Source organism: Silene latifolia, chromosome 9 (genome assembly GCF_048544455.1).
Source record: "Silene latifolia isolate original U9 population chromosome 9, ASM4854445v1, whole genome shotgun sequence".
Taxonomy (NCBI): domain Eukaryota; kingdom Viridiplantae; phylum Streptophyta; class Magnoliopsida; order Caryophyllales; family Caryophyllaceae; genus Silene; species Silene latifolia.
This window is the reverse complement of record NC_133534.1, coordinates 141,608,502-141,629,019: the sequence shown is the minus strand read 5'-3', so window position 1 is coordinate 141,629,019 and position 20,518 is coordinate 141,608,502. Positions and strand designations below refer to the sequence as shown.

At 37.4% G+C, this 20,518-nt stretch overlaps 1 protein-coding gene and 1 non-coding gene across 2 annotated transcripts; both read left to right on the top strand.

Annotated features, from left to right (window-relative positions):
• The first annotated feature begins 978 nt into the window (after positions 1 to 978).
• LOC141603759 (small nucleolar RNA R71) lies at positions 979 to 1,085 on the top strand. The gene has a single exon (XR_012525615.1). It is a non-coding gene; the product is annotated as a small nucleolar RNA R71 (small nucleolar RNA).
• Positions 1,086 to 17,611: 16,526 nt separating this feature from the next.
• On the top strand, positions 17,612 to 17,998 carry LOC141601677 (uncharacterized). Its single transcript, XM_074421971.1, has one exon. The coding sequence runs from the start codon at positions 17,612 to 17,614 to the stop codon at positions 17,996 to 17,998; it is 387 nt and encodes a 128-aa protein (XP_074278072.1).
• Positions 17,999 to 20,518: the final 2,520 nt, after the last annotated feature.

Below are 20,518 nucleotides of genomic sequence, written 5' to 3'. Positions count from 1 at the left end.
GTGGGTTCTTCTTCCTTAGAGTTCTCCACAACTCTTTGCTTGTCACTAGAATTCACAACATCTTCATCAATTGGCCTCTTCGGCCCTTCATATATTGTACCACTCCTCAAATGGATGTCATTCACCGTTTCATGTCTTGGGGGGATTATTTTGAGGTGGTAATTGCCCCTTTTGTCTTTGAGAGTTAGAAGATGCTAATTGAGTCATTTGAGTTTCTAGCATCTTGGTGTGGGCTAGTATGTTGTTGATGGTGATGTCTTTGGCTTGGCTATCTTTTTGCTTTTGGGTGAAAAATTCTTGTTGATTATTTTGCATTTGGAGGATCACTTTTTTAACATCAAAGCCTTAGTCATTTTGTTGATTGTAAGAAGGTTGATTTTGATAACTTTGGCTTTGGTTATAAAAGGGTCTTTGAGCGATTTCTCACTGGAGGTGGATGGGCTGTATGTTGGTTGAGGGTTTTGAACATTTTGGCTCTTATATGAAAGGTTTGGATGGAATTTGGTATTCTCATTGTAATAGTTGGAATAAGGGGTGTCACTTTTGTATGCTTGGAAAGCATTCACTTGTTCACTCGTTCTCCTACATTCACTTTGGTCATGTCCCAAAGTTCCACAACTTTCACATACTCCACTTGGAATTGAGGATGATGCCACCATAGCATTAACATGTTGTTTAGGTGATTTGGAAGCTTCATCAAGCTTAGCCATGGCCTTCTCAAACTTTAAATTGATGGTGTCAATATGAGCACTTAGTTGAGCACCCAATTGAGTGATGGAATCTACCTCATGCTTTCCTCCTCTAGTAGCTTTTCGAGGTCTACTATATTGTGAATTATGAACCACCATTTCTTCGATTTTGGCCCATGTTTGATTGTCATCAACTTCGGTAAACATCCCATTGGATCCCATATTGAGGATATTGTGGGAATCTTCAAATAGACCTTTCCAAAATTGTTGCGCAAGGAACCACTCGCTAAGTCCATGGTGTGGACAAGAACGACAAGTGTCCTTAAATCTCTCCCATGCTTCATACAATGATTCCTCATCCCTTTGCTTGAACCCGGTGATTTGGGCTCTCAACATATTGGTCTTCTCCGGAGGATAGAATTTCTTGTAGAAAGCAAGTGCTAACTTCTTTCATGAGTCAATACCAAGGGTAGCCTTGTCTAGGCTCTTCAAACATTGCTTTGCGGTACCAATCAAAGAAAAAGGAAATAATACCCACCGGATTTGGTCTTGAGTAACCCCGGTTTGAGAAATCGCATCACAATAGTCACAAAAAGTCTCCATATGTGAGTGAGGGTCCTCACTAGGCATCCCCCCAAATTGGCTTCTCTCAACTAGTTGTATGAATGCGGATTTGGCAATGAAATTACCGGTTAAGTATTGTGGTGTTGGAGTACCATGTGGTAGGTTCGCCTCGGTTGGTACGGAATGTGATGAAAATTTAGGCATTGTGGGTTGATTTTGTGGTGGGTTTTGTATTGGGTTGTCCTCTCCTTCTCTTGCAAAAGGGTTGGTAAACTCAATGTTATTTGGTTGAATGTCCACAATCTCTCCAATACCTCTTAAAGTACCTCTAGCAACTCTTCTATTGTTGGTTAAGGTTCATTCAATTTCAAGATCAATAGGTAATGGATTACCTTGTGATCTCCTAGTCATGCAAAATATCAAACAACTCGAAAACAATTAGAACAACCTTGAGGAAATTGACTTCCCCAAGGTAAAGAAAGAAACAACTAAAAACAACTAATGAAAATCAAATCAAGTTAACACCGTCCCCGGCAACGATGCCATTTTTGGTGTCGGTTTAAACTCGTCGTCAAAAGCTACCTAACAAAACAATATTTATAACTTCACAAACTACTCTTAGCAAAGAGGCAAGTAAAGGTCGGATCCCAAGGGACGGGTATTGATGTAGGATTTTCAATTGCAAATGGTCGTGTCTTAGGGTGTCACAATTTGGGTTGAGATGGAATTGGTCTAAACTAATTAACAAGATGAAAGTAAAGTAATGAAAACAAGCAAGGCAATTAAAATGAGATGTAAACAATTGATTAAAAGCACTAGGGTGTCATGGGTTCTTAGGGGATTCATGGGAGTTGATCATACAAACATGTTCTCAATTATATAGCAAGCACTTATTGTTGTGATCGGATCGAGTTGGTGTATAAGCTTACAATCCCTAAGAAGGTTTGGGTCCCGGAGCCAAATCGATTAGATTGTACAATACCTGCAAGTCGACTTAATCCTTCCTATTCAACTATATGCATGGTCTAATAAGGCTCGAGTTAGTGTATAAGCTTACAAGCCTTATTGAAGAGATAGGTGATGGGTAAAATATGCAAGGATTCATAGGCTCGCATTTCATCAAACATAACATGTGCATAAGTTGAAATCACAACAAACAAGCAATTTACTTATGAAAACATATTAGATTAAGCATGAATTATTCCCCATGTTTGTTTCCCCTAATTCCCCATTAACCCTAACTAAGGAATCTACTCACTCATTATCAAGTTCAACATGTTAATAAGGTTGTCAATCAAACTAACAAAGCAAAACATGATGAATAAATGAAAGTGATTAACAATAATTAAACAAGGTTAAGAGAGAATTATACCTATGAAGATGATTCCAAATAATAAAGGAAAGAATAATAGAAGTACTTGATGATTGATGGAAGGTTGTCAATCCTCCAAATAAACCCACATAATATTCTAATTACCCAAAATAAAGGAAGAACAATATAGAAATTAAGGAAAGATTAAGATGTGATTAATATTGAGAAATTGTATTACAACTAAATTAAGACTAATTTGAGAGAATTAAAACTTGATTAAGAGATTGATTAAGATATTACTAAGAGATGATTAGGAGATTCTTAAGAGATCCTTCTAATCTAGGTAGTACAAGAGGTATTTATACTAAAGATTAGGTACAAAGATTAGGGTTACTAAGGGCTTAAATGACTATTAAGACCCTAAGAAAAGATGAGAAAATGCTCCTCTCGAAGGAAATGAGCATATCCATGTGCTAGTCTTGCCACGATCCGCTTGTCTTGAGGTAAGGCACGGGCTCTTCTGTCTTAGGATCCGCTCGGATCCAGGGGAAGACGCTCGGATCAGGGTGCTGCAAGCCGCTCGTCTTAGGGACAAGACGCCCGGATCATGCTGTTGGGAGACGCCCGGATCGTGATCGATCTGCTCGGATTTCTGGGCAGACAGCTTTTCTTCTTTTCCTCCGTAACAATCTGCAAAGATCATTTCGGGGATGCAAGGATCCTTTCATCATTGCTCATTTCACTTTATTATCTACTTAGGCCTCTAGTGTTGGTCTTCTCTTTGATGCTTGGTCATTAGATGTGGTCAATTTAGCTCCATTTCGCCTCATAAATGCAAGGTTAGCAATCCTTTCCTACCAAAGAGACAAAACCTCAAAGAATATGAAAAATGGGAAACTAAAGCCAATAAATGACCCAAATATGTGCTAAAAAGCATAGGAACGAGGTTAATTCGGGGACTAAATGTGCTCAAATATGAGTCACATCAAACAATAGTAATAACATTTCACTAATTGCCTGTAATCATTGTTACTTTCACTACTCCCGCCGTAATTATTGTTACTGTCACTACTGCCGCATTAATATTGATAATTTCACTACTCCAGCCGTAATTATTGTTATTTTCACTATTGCCGCATTAATACTGATTATTGCACTACTGTCGTTGTTGTTTCTACCACTCTCACTAATCTCGTTGATAATATTGTTATTTTTAATATTCAAATGAGTGATTACTATCATATAACTATATCCAATGTTACTGCAATTCTTTTCTTTACTGACGAAATTACTTTTACTACTTAGGCATGCAATTTTAAGAGGATTATATAGTTATATTAATATATTACATATATGCATTAAATCAAATCGAAAGAATTATGCAATTTTAAGAGGATTATATAATTATATAAATATATTATATATATGCATTAAATCAAATCTTAAGAATTATGCAATATTATATATTATGGAATCTAACTTGAATTATTTATAACCTACTTATTATATTTTTGTATATTAAATAATTAACATCACTATACATCTAATAAACTATAAAGTTTAATAAAATTGTATAGATTTTAAATTTATCATATAATTTTATGATGATAATAATTAATACCATAAGTGTGCATGTTTATACTAATTAATTATTTTTTAAGAAAATTCACCATCTTCTAGTGTTCTATAAATATTTAGGAAAATTACCAGGTATCTTCTTTTTTTATTCTCCTTGAAGTTGACCATCTTAATTAATTATTGGACCCTTAATTATTTTATTTTAAGGAAATTGACCATGTTTAGGAAAATTATCAAGCTTCTATATAATCTAATTTTAACCCAAACTATATAATATTTGCATTGAGATCCCTAAATCGGGTCCATCGCACGGTGCTATCGATTTAAAACTATATAGTATAATTAATTTGTATAACTTTCTTTAATTACATTGAAGTCCCTTGGTTTCTGGATTTAATATATAGTATTGATTGATATGATAGCCTTCTCGCCAGTTTTTTTGGCCCCATTTTAAATTAAACCTACTTACGTAAGTGGAGGGGATTATGTCAACACTCTCACATCTAGAGCAACAGTTCCAGGTAATATTTTGAATAACATGAAAAAAAATGGAAAAGTTTGGTTCATGTAATCACAATAATGAGCGCATATAAATAGGCTTTAAGTGAGATATTGTAGATACCCGATATCTGCGGAATCCCAACAAACACCCGATGATTATTTGGACTATAACATGTTTCGGAAATTGCTGCGTTTAATTGATAGTTTGTATACAGATGGAATACCAACTAACATGGATGACGTGTACCAAAGAGCAAGTTATGCAGAGGGATTAGTTGAGATGCTAAAGAAGGATATGAAGGAGAAGGGTGAAAAGAGGAAGAATGAAAATGTGGAGAATGCCAATGGAAACAAGAGGTCGAATAATAATTAATTTAGGCGGTTTTAACAAGGAGGATATGGAGATAATGGCGGTGGAAGCTTCAGCCGTGGGGTCAGTGGGGTCCGCGGCCAAGGCTTCATTCCGAAGCGTCAATGCTTTGGTTGTGAGAAGTTCGGGCACATGAGAGCTCATTTCAGATCGGGAGGAGGATATAACTACAACAACAATAACAACGGAAGTGGTGGTTTCAGGACTCCTCAATGCAGCTATAGGACCAATTCTGGGCAATGGAATAATCAGAGAAGTAATTATAGCAGGAACAATAATTTCAATCGATTCACATTTTAGGGAAGCAACAATTATAGGAATGGTATGAACAAGAGGCAGAATGCGGGAAATGGCAACTAGGCAGAATGCGGGAACCACTCGGCCACAACCGTCCAAGGCGCGGGTCAGAAGTCAGCTGGGAGATTGTTCATGGTTGAGAAAGGAGAGGCTGAGAACGACACTCACTTTGGTTCGGGTACCTTTCCTGTGAACCTTAAACCTTCATTTGTGTTATTTGATTTGGGGGCGACCCATTTGTTTGTAGCTAGTAAGCATGCTAAGTATTTACAGCTTAACGACCCAATTCTTTTAATGACAAAGTGGGGATACCTTCGGAAGAGTCCATAAGATATACTAAAATGCATAAGGATGTTAAAATTAAGATTGGTGAGGTGGTATTTTCATTAGATTTAACTGAGTTTCCTGTAGGAGGTTTTGAAATTATTCTGGGAATGGATTGGTTGATTAAACATAGAGCTTTTATAGATTGTTACCAAAGGAAGATATCATTGAAGGGATATAAAGAAGGTGAGAGTGTCCTATAGGAGTTTTATGATCAAACCTAAGGTTAAATTTATAAATGCTATAATCTTAAAGTCTTACCTGGGAAAGAGATGTCAAATAAACCTATGCCGTGTTCAAGACATGAGAGTGGCCAAACTGAAGAGGGAGGAAATACCAGAGGTTTGTGAGTTTTCTGATGTTTTCCCTGAAGAAATTCCTGGGTTACCACCTAAGAGGGAGATAAACTTTAGTATTGATTTAAAACCTGGGACGAGACCAATTTCGAAAGCACCCTATAGAATGGCACCTAAGGAGATGAAGGAGTTGAAGAACCAGTTAGAGGAGTTGCTAGAGAAAGGCTAATGTGAGATCGAGTGTATCACCTTGGGGAGCACCTGTCTTATTTGTAAAGAAGAAAGATGGAAGTATGAGGCTGTGTGTTGACTATAGGGAGCTAAATAATGTGACCATCAAGAACAGATACCCTTTACCTCACATAGATGACCTGTTCGATCAACTGAGTGGAGCTGGTGTGTTTTCTAAGATTGACCTGAGATCGGGGTACCATCAGTTGAGAGTGAAGGAAGGGGATATTCCTAAGACATCTTTTAGGACTAGGTATGGCCATTATGAATTTGTGGTAATGCCTTTTGGGTTGACTAATGCACCCGCTGTGTTTATGGATTTAATGAACAGAGTGTTTAGTGCCTACCTAGATCAGTTTGTGATTGTTTTCATTGATGACATCTTGGTGTATTCGAAAACTAGAGAGGTGCATGAACAACATTTGAGGCTAGTTTTACAGACCTTACGGGAGAATAACTCGTATGCAAAATTGAGTAAGTTCGAGTTTTGGTAGGAGAAGGTGGCCTTCCTTGGTCATGTGATTTCGAAGGAAGGGGTGTCGGTGGACCTGTGTAAAGTTGAGGCAGTCTCTAATTGGGTGAGACCGAAGAATGTGGCTAACATTATGAGTTCTTGGGGTTAGCTGGGTTTATAGGAGTTTTGTGAAAGATTTCTCAAAAATAACTAAGGCCTTAACAACTTTGATGAGAAAGAAGAACCGGTTTAGGTGGGATGAGAGTTGTGAGATAGCTTTCCAAACTCTTAAGGAGCGCTTGACCACAACTCCTATCTTAGCCTTACCCGATGGAAGTGAAAATTTTAAGGTGTATACTGATGTCTCAAAGAATGGGTTGGGGTGTGTTTTAATGCAGAATGGGAAAGTCATAGCTTATGCCTCACGCCAGTTGAAACCATATGAGGAGAATTACCCTACCCATGACCTTGAACTGGGAGCCATAGTATTTGCACTGAAATTATGGAGACACTACCTATATGGCGCGACATTTAAGGTGTTTCAGACCATAAAAGTTTGAAGTATATTTACACTCAGAGGGAGTTGAATATGAAGAATAGAAGGTGGATAGAGCTAATTATTGACCATGACATGGAAATTGTGTATCACGTGGGAAAGGAAAATGTGATGGTCGATGCACTGAGTAGGAAGTCTATTCATCACTTATGCAGTGCTTTGTCTCGCATGAGTTTGAGAGATGAGATTGAAAATATGGGAGTTCATGTGATAAGGAAGGGAGAGAGTACTGGTGATTTAACCGTAGAACCTGAATTATATTTTGAAATTTTGGAGAAGCAACAGTATGATTCGAGGACGGCGAAATGGTGGGTCATTTCCTCCAGTGGGGAACCCACACGGTTTGGGGTTGGTGCCGACATTAGCCTCTGCTTTGAGGGCCATTGGTGCGTTCCCATTGATGACAGTTTGAAGCGGAGTATCTTGTCTGAAGCTCATAATACTCCATATTCGGTTCATCTTGGAGGAGATAAGTTGTACAGAGACCTGAAGAAAACATTTTGGTGGCCTGGAATGAAAAGAGAAATAGCTGAATTTGTAGCCAAGTGTTTGACATGCTAGAGGGTTAAAGGAGAGCATAAGACACCTCAAGGGAAGCTGCAGCCCTTGGAAGTGCCTGAGTGGAAATGAGAGAGCATATCTATGGATTTTATTGTGGGATTACCTCGAATTCAGAAGGAAAATAACATGATATAGGTAATAGTTGATCGATTAACTAAGTCCGCTCACCTTGTTTCTATGAAAGATACCTAGAGTAAAGCTGAGTTGGCTAAGGCTTATAGGAGGAATGTGTTGAAATTGCATGGAATTCCTAAGGATATTGTGTCAGAAAGGGGATTCGAGGTTCATATCTAAGTTTTGGATGGAGTTGAAAGAGTCCTTGGGAACTAAACTGAAGATGAGTACAACATTTCATCCTGCGACAGACGGCCAGACTGAACGAACTATCCAGACGCTAGAGGACATGTTTAGGGCGCGTATTTTGGAGTTTGGAGGGTCTTTGGAGGAGAAGTTAGACTTGATTAAATTCTCTTACAATAATTGTAACACCCCCTTCTTACCCGACCAAGGTAATTAGGAAATGTTATCGTCTCGGTTTCCCGAGGCAGTGAAATCAGAATTACAATTAAGAAAGTTTATTAGATAAATGACAAGTTTGGTTTTTGCAAACATAAACTAAAGAATAAACGTGAGCTATACAAATTACAAGTCGACCACCATCTATGTCATCTATGCTATGCTACTCGACTCCGAGTCCAAGGTGCGGCCCAAATCCCGATCACGTCAACAAGTAAAATGTAACACCCCCATTTATTTAAGGGCCTGGACTAGGACTCCTCAAATAAAGAAGGGTGTTACCATCTCGGAAACCCGAGGCAGTAGATAACAAAGGAAAAATAAACAGTACTTTAAATTGAAAGTTATAAATGTTTACAATTCAAATGGATCATGACCCAAAACTGAAAATAAAGTATGATAGCTAAACTGAAATAAAAGTGGGCTAGCTCTAAGTCAGATGATCCATGCTCTCTCCCCTGCCAGCTCCATATGTCTCAACAACCTGTCAATATGCTCCCCAGTAAATGGATCATCACAGGCGTACACGAATACACAGGGTCAACCGCGAGGTTGAGTAGGTAATACGATATAATAAAGAATGCAATGATATGATCCTCCAATCTCAACTCCATCACACACATCCTCGGAACGCCCAGCCATACCGATCCTCGGCAGACTATATCAATCGACCGTCGTCGATATACCACTAAATGGCCGAGGACACCAGGGCAAGTCTGCAGAACCCGCCTGGGCCTTAATCGCAATAATCTTATCTCCTCCAACTCCAACTCCGATGCAAATGCAATGTATGAAACAATAATGCTCAACAAGATAAATAAGATAATCAGATATGTCATATAATCACCGAACATGCCAACTCTTTATAATCGTAAGAACTCAATCAGTGTATTCCCCTACCTCAGTACTGCAGTTAGGGCTGTTCACCGGTCCAAAACCGGACCGGACCGGACCGGACCGGATGAACCCGCGGACCGGATAACCATATATCCCAAGACCGCGGACCGGACCGGTTAGAAAGGGACCCGGACCGGACCGGACCGGAACCCTTTAGGTCCGGTTTTTTCCGGGTTTGGACCGGACCGATACTAATTTATAAGGCAAATTTAGTTTTATTTTTTAATGTGGACCGGACCGGACCGGACCGGAGACCGGTCACCATATTTTTTGGGACCCGGAGACCGGACCGGTATGTATCCGGTCTGGACCGGACCGGACCGGCCGGTCCGGGTCGGTCCGGTTTGCCGGTCCGGACCACTTTTTGTTCACCCCTAACTGCAGTCAAATAGTCGGGTGCTGAGTAATATTCCACAACAAATTCGTCCTCTGAAAGATAAATAAATGATAAACAATTACTTAAACTATTCCCGTTCCCAAAATAGAAAGTTACTAAAAATAAAAACTTCTTTAAATGGAAAGTTTTCTTAAATGGAAACTTTCCCGATATAGCAGCTTTTCCATTTTAACAAACCCGACTCAAAACCCATCTCTAAATATCGATTTCAAACTCAAATAACTCAGTAACCATGGTCACACTGGACCGTAAACATAACTTGGCTCAAAGGCCCATAACTCATAACCCAATACCAGTAACCAATTTCCATCTCAATTTCAATATCGATATTGTCAAAGGTTCAAAGAACCGTGCTCAACACTTAGAGTGAATCTCTAAGCTACTCACCCACAAGTCAAGGACAAAGGACTCGACAATTAACAATACAATACAAAATAACAAATGCATCCCAGTTAATATAACCAAACCAAAATAAGTTGGAAATCACACCTTAAAATCGTAAATCTACTGCACAAGGCCAACCATTAATGAAGGTCACTCCTTACCAAATCAATTACGTACTCTGAAATTCCACAAATCCCAATTACTCCCCGAATTAATCAGCCCATGCAATTCACATATCGTTAACAACGAATTTTTCGATAGCTAGCAACCAAAAGTACCATCCTATTAGCCTCACACAATCATAATTTAGAATTAACATATATAATCGTACCAATGAACCCACTTGTAACCCATCTCACCAAAATTTATAACAATAGAAACTATTATAGGTACTACTATTATATAATAGCAACATAATGGATCATCACTTTATATAATTTAAACAAATATAACACGTATAAATTACACATAATCATATAACTTTGAACAATAATAATTATAATAGGATCGGTAGAATCATGTTACCTTCGATCCGTAATACGCGACGATAATACAACAAGTGACGGGTAGGTCAGAATCATCGTGGCACAAGATCTAAGAATCGGAAAAAAAAGGCTTGACACTAATGAAGACGACGGTGCAATAGAGATTCATGTAGCATTAGGTAAACAATTGATTAAGTATATTTGTGATTTGTGATATGGTCAACTAACAATAAATAAAAGCTCTGCCATGTAAAGATTGAAAGAAATATAAAAACAAAGTGTGGTTTTGAGGGAACTGCACAATGATCATACGCAAATAAGACGGCTAAGTTAAATAAAAAGATCGGGTCAGTGTATAAAAAGCTAACCCTATTAAGAGATACCTATAAATTGAATTAACCCTTTCCAAAACAAAATAGAATTTGGAGGCCAAGCTAAATATTAAACTGAATTTCTTTTATATTAAAATTAATATAAATAAATATTAGAAATATTTGGGTTATTACAATCTTCCCTCCTTAAAAAGAACTTTGTCCCGAAGTTCGCCACCCCGTAACGATAACCAAACATCCACAAGCATAAGACAAACACAAGTAGTACGTATACATAAGCTCTAAACGCGAAGTTTTATACTCTATTCCCCTTAAGAAACTTCGTCCCCAAAATTGAACATACGACAGAAGTATGTGGCACTTAAAGAACCACAACATTGACCGAATAATAACAAATTAAAACAGCAGACTCCATGCATGGTCAATTCTCATCACCAATTCTCGATCACCAATCATAACATACCACTTAGCCAGATCGTAAACCATCAAGATTTTACAATCCTATCCTCCTTAAAACAGGGTTACGTCCCCGTAACCCCATTATAAAATTCCACATCCAATGTTCAAGAAGATTACTGAAACAATAGGCACAAATCATCTGATAAGCTAATTACTCTATACTGGCAACTAGCATCCGACTTTTCAAGCAACAAAACACACTTGTCAATTTCATGCTACGCATTACACAAAATCAAGGTAACAAATACTTGGATGCTTTGACACCAAATTAACACATTTACATCAATGTAGACAATCAACTAACTCATAGTTCATACTTGACGAATTAAAATATTTCATATCAGTAATCATATCATAGAAGTAAAATCCATATTTCTGCAAATCAGGTTTAGAGAAAGACATTAGGCAAAATTCAAGCAATGTAATAGCGTTTGTATAATTGAGACTACTTTACATAAAACTCACCGAAACAAATAAGATTATATTATCATATAACAAGGTTCATACTCATATCATATGCCTACCGTTCATGCTACAGAATTCATATCAGAGTATTACATGGTTACATCACATAATTCATATTTGATTAAACTTTTATATGAAACTCACATAACTTACAATTTCAACAATCAAACATCATGCAACAACTTTCAAAATTCATAATTAAATAACCGCTTAGCTATTTTATGCTAGCTATTATCGTTTTTAGGAAATATAATGAATTAACTAATCATAGGAAAGAGAATCAATTGCAAAGCTTAAGGAATTTATTTATAACAAATTTTACAACTCAGTTGGCCGGAACAAAAACTTTACAGCAATTAGACAGAAAATTGGGCAACTTGCAAAAATCACTATTAAATAACGACTCGTTAAGATTTTACGTGGCTTATCATTTTGAAAACGTGAATGAATATTCTAAACAGTGGAGTTGGAATTATGCATAAACAATAAACACGTTTTAAATGGTTTCTTTTTCAAAACCATGGGTCGAAACAGAATCGTGCAAGTAACAATCGACCACTTTGTCAACTAAAATATTTATTTCTCTCAAAATATAATTCATATTAGCATGAAACTAAAAGCATTGAAAAGCTAAATCAGAATGTTATCACACATAAAATTTTCACCATCATATAGAGAACACATTTTAAATGGCAGCCTGTACAAACAAGGTAACATTCTGGAATTTATTAAAATTTTGGTTCCTTTAAATTACTTCACATTATCACACAACCATTCTTCCTCCAACACATGTTACATATCATTTGAGGCATAGAAATCACGGTGCACCATATACATGTAATTGCCATCTAGAAAACGGTAAAGATTGCGAAACCGAAAATAAAATCAACTAAATAACTCAATAATCATTTATGTATAGACAATGCATTAGTTTCTCATCGTAACAATCACAACTTATTTAAATACGAAAATATATCCTAGTAATCACTAAGGTGTCACTTATTGAATACTAACCTTATAACTAAATTAAATGTATATAATTAGACGTAAAAATTGGCATGAAATTTTCAACACACAACTATATAACATTCATGGCTTAGGGCAACACATTCCACATACCACTAGACATGGATTGCTAAGGCAATTAGTAAAATAATAACAATCATAAATCTCAAAATTCGATCACATTTGCCTAGTAAGCAAAACAGTAAACTCTTGCAAAGAATAAGACAATCAACAAGAAGTATATACACACTTAGAATAACAGCAAAACAATTATCAACGGACACGACACCCGTTTCGGTCTACTAGCTTTACACATAGGACTTAACTTGATTCTTCATCCTGTAACAACATAGCCTGGTTGGCTCTACTAACCATTCTAGTCAATCATGGTCATATCCCTCCTACATCTAACCTCTTAGGTAGCTATAGCTTATGGTGCCTCTATGATCAACTCATTAAACATATCATTATATTATATCTCTACCTAAGGGTTCAGGGATCAGAAAGCCGCATGCATATCATCATATAATTCATAATTCACAACTCATGCCATCCATACACTAAAATTTCACTCAATTATTCAAATAAGTCAGCATGCCAATATCAACCATATTCTTTCATTGCTCATCTTTAACCATGTATCACATCATTACTTACCTCATTCCGCTCCTGCAAAACTGTTAGTATAATATAGGCAAGGTCTGATCCTTTATTATGTTACTACCCATTCTCTGCATCACTCAAGGGTTACCAGGTTAGACTGAAAGGGCAAGTGGCTTGGTTTGAGAGGGCCCCTAACTCATTCCAATCCTGGGGGCTCCTAACAGTTACTAGCCTGGGTTCATTTTATTTGACTCTTCCTATGTTCATTATTTTTGTTCATTTGTTTTTAGGCCTGAGGATCGTTCGCTCTGATACCACTTTGTAACACCCCCATTTATTTAAGGGCCTGGACTAGGACTCCTCAGATAAAGAAGGGTGTTACCATCTCGGAAACCCGAGGCAGTAGATAACAAAGGAAAAATAAACAGTACTTTAAATTGAAAGTTATAAATGCTTACAACTCAAATGGATCATGACCCAAAACTGAAAATAAAGTCTGATAGCTAAACTGAAATAAAAGTGGGCTAGCTCTAAGTCAGATGATCCATGCTCTCTCCCCTGCCAGCTCCATATGTCTCAACAACCTGTCAATATGCTCCCCAGTAAATGGATCATCACAGGCGTACACGAATACACAGGGTCAACCGCGAGGTTGAGTAGGTAATACGATATAATAAAGAATGCAATGATATGATCCTCCAATCTCAACTCCATCACACACATCCCCGGAACGCCCAGCCATACCGATCCCCGGCAGACTATATCAATCGACCGTCGTCGATATACCGGCTAAAGCCGAGGACACCAGGGCAAGTCCTGCAGAACCCGCCTGGGCCTTAATCGCAATAATCTCATCTCCTCCAACTCCAACTCCGATGCAAATGCAATGTATGAAACAATAATGCTCAACAAGATAAATAAGATAATCAGATATGTCATATAATCACCGAACATGCCAACTCTTTATAATCGTAAGAACTCAATCAGTGTATTCCCCTACCTCAGTACTACAGTCAAATAGTCGGGTGCTGAGTAATATTCCACAACAAATTCGTCCTCTGAAAGATAAATAAATGATAAACAATTACTTAAACTATTCCCGTTCCCAAAATAGAAAGTTACTAAAAATAAAAACTTCTTTAAATGGAAAGTTTTCTTAAATGGAAACTTTCCGATATAATGACTTTTCCATTTTAACAAACCCGACTCAAAACCCATCTCTAAATATCGATTTCAAACTCAAATAACTCAGTAACCATGGTCACACTGGACCGTAAACATAACTTGGCTCAAAGGCCCATAACTCATAACCCAATACCAGTAACCAATTTCCATCTCAATTTCAATATCGATATTGTCAAAGGTTCAAAGAACCGTGCTCAACACTTAGAGTGAATCTCTAAGCTACTCACCCACAAGTCAAGGACAAAGGACTCGACAATTAACAATACAATACAAAATAACAACTGCATCCCAGTTAATATAACCAAACCAAAATAAGTTGGAATTCAAACCTTAAAATCGTAAATCTACTGCACAAGGCCAACCATTAATGAAGGTCACTCCTTACCAAATCAATTACGTACTCTGAAATTCCACAAATCCCAATTACCCCCGAATTAATCAGCCCATGCAATTCACATATCGTTAACAACGGATTTTTCGATAGCTAGCAACCAAAAGTACCATCCTATTAGCCTCACACAATCATAATTTAGAATTAACATATATAATCGTACCAATTAACCCACTTGTAACCCATCTCACCAAAATTTATAACAATAGAAACTATTATAGGTACTACTATTATATAATAGCAACATAATGGATCATCACTTTATATAATTTAAACAAATATAACACGTATAAATTACACATAATCATATAACTTTGAACAATAATAATTATAATAGGATCGGTAGAATCATGTTACCTTCGATCCGTAATACGCGACGATAATACAACAAGTGACGGGTAGGTCAGAATCATCGTGGCACAAGATCTAAGAATCGAAAAAAAAAGGCTTGACACTAATGAAGACGACGGTGCAATAGAGATTCATGTAGCATTAGGTAAACAATTGATTAAGTATATTTGTGATTTGTGATATGGTCAACTAACAATAAATAAAAGCTCTGCCATGTAAAGATTGAAAGAAATATAAAAACAAAGTGTGGTTTTGAGGGAACTGCACAATGATCATACGCAAATAAGACGGCTAAGTTAAATAAAAAGATCGGGTCAGTGTATAAAAAGCTAACCCTATTAAGAGATACCTATAAATTGAATTAACCCTTTCCAAAACAAAATAGAATTTGGAGGCCAAGCTAAATATTAAACTGAATTTCTTTTATATTAAAATTAATATAAATAAATATTAGAAATATTTGGGTTATTACATAAAACCTGTACTTAACCTGCTCTCCATATGATCGGAAATATCATATGGATCGACACAGGCCACCCCAGAAATAGGTGGCAATTACAGAGAGACACAAACGTAGGTTTCAATAAATAAATAAAGTGTGACACGACTCAAAGTATGTGAGTATGCGACATGACTATAACATGAATGGACCGCTATCAAAAAACCACCACCACAGTACCGGGACACGCCGAGACATACCGACAACCACACTGGTACCGGGACACGCCCAGACATACCAACAACCACAAACAGCTACCGGGACACGCCCAGATGTACCGGGTCCGGAAGTCAACCGGATCCCCTGCCGGACGTCGTGTCTCAACCACACGAGTCCCTCCGTGACTCAAGCCATTAATGTGCACATACCTCTTGGAGCGGGAAGCTCCAAGAGGCGACTCAAGCGGAAGACGGTCTGCCAACTGCCTTCCGTCTCCATATAACAAGTAACCAATCAAACCTCCATGTCTTCCGACATACGAGACAACACAATAAATATGATATACCATATAACATGCCAATTACCGACTCATTCAATTCAATTGATAACAAATGACTCATTTAGCAAATAAACACAATATTGAAACTGAGTAGGATAAACCTACCTTTTAGCATACTCCGTAAGCAATCCAAATAATAATAATACCGCTCCATAAAACCGTCACCTAAATACGATAATTAAATACGTATAATTATTAACTAATTAAATTAAATACGAATTAATTAATTAAATAAAACCCGTCTTAAAGCTATTCAAATCCCGTCTTAATACACTACCCAAACCCGTTCCGACACTTGGTCAATATATCCTGCTACCCACCACCTACTGCCGCCACCGTGGCCACCACCACCACCACCACCACCACCACCACGGTGGACCACGATTGACAGTCACCATGGCCAGCAACAACAACAACAAGCACGACTACATCAACAACAACGAACAACCTCGACATTCTTACACAAACCGACTCCTCCCCTTTGAACCCGATTTAAACCACCTTGCCGCCACCCAAACCACCACTTCTCACCACCACCCGACTCTCCACTCGACCCACGACAACCTCCACCCAACACCACTCCCGGTCAGTCACGAAAGAAGGGGTAAAAACCCTTCTTAAGACGGTCACACAACAACAACTATAAACATGTATAGAACTCGGTCAAACCCAGATTTAGGGCGGTCAACGGCGGCTACTTGGGCGGTTAACGACGGGCTAGGGTGGATCAAGGTCAAGGCGGGTCTATAGTATAAAATAATTAAGATAAAAGACGGTATTACATTACGATTCGAGGCGGGGTGACGAAAATCTTTTCTTTTCTTTTCTTTCTCTCTTCTCCCTTATCTTTTATGTGGATTTTGGTGGATTATGTTAGGATAAGGGTTGAGTATATATAAGGTGAGTGGGAGTTTCTACTAACCGTCACAATTACTACCATCTCGAGTTAACTACTATCGTACATTATTATTATTATTATTATTATTATTATTATTATTATTATTATTATTATTATTATTATTATTATTATTATTATTATTATTATTATTATTATTATTATTATTATTATTATTATTATTCCGTCTCATACATAATTCGTATAAAATACAATATAATATTATTTATATAATTATAAAATACGGGGTATTACAATAATAGCTATCATGGCAGTATTGGCATAGCTTCTTTTGAGGGTCTATATTGAAGAAAATGTAGAAATCCGATTTTCTGGAATGATAGTGCCATGAGAAGGATCGTGGGCCCTGACATGGTCCAAGAGATGATTGAGCAAGTACAAGTGATCAGACACAAGATGAAAGCTGCACAAGATCGCTAGAAAAGTTATGTATAGTTGAGAAGATCTGAGATTGAGTTTGCTCTTGTGATAAGGTATTGCTTAAAGTGTCACCAATGAAGGGTGTCATGAGATTTGGGAATCGTGGAAAGCTAAGCTATAAATATGAGAGGTCATATGAGATTCTAGATAGAGTTGGAGAAGTAGCGTACCGTCTTTCGCGACCACAAGCTTTAACAAGAGTCCATAATGTGTTTCACGTGTCACAGCTGGGCAAGTATGTTAGTGATCCATCACATGTGCTGGAAATTGAAAACATTGAGCTGGATGAGCAATTGACTTATGAAGAAGTCTCTAAGGAGATACTAGACACTAAAGTTCACAAAATCAGAAAGGGTGAAGTGGCTTTGGTGAAGGTGATGTGGTCTAAGCATGAAGTGGAGGAAGCTACTAGGGAGACAGAAGCCTCAATGCACGAGAGACACCCTCATCTTTTTCATTAGGTATGTATGTGGTTATGGGGACGTAACTTTCTTTTTAGATGGGTGGAATTTAAAAAACTGTCGTAATTTAGCAATTTATATGATAATGGGAGCAATTAAATGGCCTCGGTGAGTCACTTTTGTCATGAGTGGTGTTGGTTCTGGGTAAACTTCGGGACAAAGTTTCTTTGTAAGAGGGAAGCCTGTAATACCCAGTATTTTATACGACATTTTAAAAGTATATTTTATATTTTATAAGGCATTTTATATTTTATAAGATAAGTTAATTTATATTATGATAATACTGTAAAATAAGAATACGAGTAATAAAAAAAGGAAAAGGGCCGAATGGCAGAGTAAGATAAGTGAATTGGGTAGTTGGATTGGTCTTATATTTTATTAGTTTAATATTAAGTGGAAACTACCTAGAAACTTCCTTAAGACTAGTATATATACCTACCTCATATACCACCTAGACCTTTATTTCACAAAAACACAACTCAAGTAATAAGAAAGGAGAAAGGGAGAATACTAGAATTGAGAGACAACTTGTGAGACGGAATTGTAAGACGGTTTCACCTCGCTCTAATCTTATTTGTGATAAGTAACTAAACCCTAATATCAATTGTTTACGTATTATAGTTGACCGTCCTTGACCCGCCTTGACCCCTGACCGTGACTGAGACCGAGACCTGACCATGGTGGTTTGACCAAGGGTTGGTGGTGGACGGACCTAGGGTTGGTTGTGCTTGAATCGTGTGGATGGTGTAATTGAACCCAATTTATGTTGTTGTTGGACCCGAGTATTTGGTTGTTGTTGGGGGAATTATGAACCGTGGTGGTCACACGGCTGGTGGTTGGTGTGGTGGCGGTTAAGGGTGGTGCTGTTGGTGGTGTGCCAAGGTGAGTTTTATGGCAAAAGTGTGTGTGTGTGTGTGTGTGTGTGTGTGTGTGTGTGTGTGTGTGTGTGTGTGTGTGTGTGTGTGTGTGTGTGTGTGTGTGTGTGTGTGTTGGTGTAGGATTTAGCCGCGGGTTTGGTTAGGGCACGGGTGAGGCCGAGTAAGGGTGCTGTTGGTGAGTGTGATACGGTGTTGTTGGGGTTGCCGTTGACCGCCGGAATAGGGGGTTGACAAGGTGGCGGTATTGGTGGTGGTGTTGGTTAACCGTGACATTGATACGAATTTTACTTAAAGAATAGAATTCATGAGTTTGCAGCGGAATTAACTAATCTGGACAGTTGCTGAAGCTGTCTGATTGACGAAATTTTTATGATTTGAACGGATTTATGAACTGTTTGAAAGTAATTTCGAATCTTTAATTTTTATGTGTTTTTGTATTTTAGACGAAACAAAAGAAAACAAGGGATATTTGCTTGAGCTAGACCTATAACTCAGGCAATGGTGAACTATAATCAAGACCTATTGATTATAACTCGGGTTAATGCTTGAAAACGCGTCAAACAATAACAATTTGGAACGAAACGCGTCGAACCTAGGGTTTACTAAACTTGCAAACACAATAAAGCAACAACTTCAATTTTCTTAATTCAATATCATAATCTGAAATAAACGACACAAAAGACCTCCTTATATATAAGTAATAAACCGACCTAGTTAGATTAAACACATGCCTAAACTGATCAAATCAGCTAGAAACTTACCTAAAATCGACTAAAGCTAACACAATTGCCTTATTATTCTTATTCTTTGATTAGGGAACTAGTAAACTTTCCTAAACCGAAAAAGTTTAGAATTTAGGAAACTAGAACTTCTAACACAACATGAAAATAAATAATTCCTACCTCTATTAAGAAATAATAAAATTAATACTCCTAGGATATGACTTCTTTTAGGAAAGAAGTTTCGACACCTCTTCCTTGGGCGACAAGTAACCACGTGAACAGCTACAAATAATGCTTCTTCTGGGCATTTGACTGTACATACACGAAGACTGTTCATTTCAACCAGTTCCTGCATCATTTTCGTATCACACATGGGTTTGGGTATTGGTTTTAATTAAGCACCTTAATATCGTCTTAAGCTTAATTTAGTTAGTAATTATTTCGTGTTATTGTTTGAATTAGGTGACGTTTTATTGAAGAAGCTTTTTGAGTTGCTTTGCTTGGATTGCTTAAATTGGAATTTTCTAAAAGGTAGACTAGCTACTCAACACTTGTTTGCGGGGTTTTCTTATATGTTTACGTGTATTAGTAAATTGTTATTAGCATTGTTACAATCTTATATGACGGGAATTGTTGTTGAGCTTACGTGATTGGCTTTGGCCGTGTACATGAAGTATGGGGCCTTCATGGTCGTGGGTTAATCATTGATTATTTCGTTGGTTGTTATTAACTTATTGACATGATTGTATATTGGATTGGCATTTTATCTTATTGTATCCGGCATTGGCATGTTGAGATCATTAACTTAAAAGGAACTTGGCATTGTGGTAGTTACATATTTGGCTATTTTATAATCATGTTGGTAAGTATGTTGTACATATTATTGTATTGGCGCTGGTACGAGATGGATTGAGAATTGG

Bases quoted from the DNA above. Each gene is read 5' to 3' on its own strand.
- LOC141601677 (XM_074421971.1), top strand. From the start codon at position 17,612: ATGAAGGGTGTCATGAGATTTGGGAATCGTGGAAAGCTAAGCTATAAA.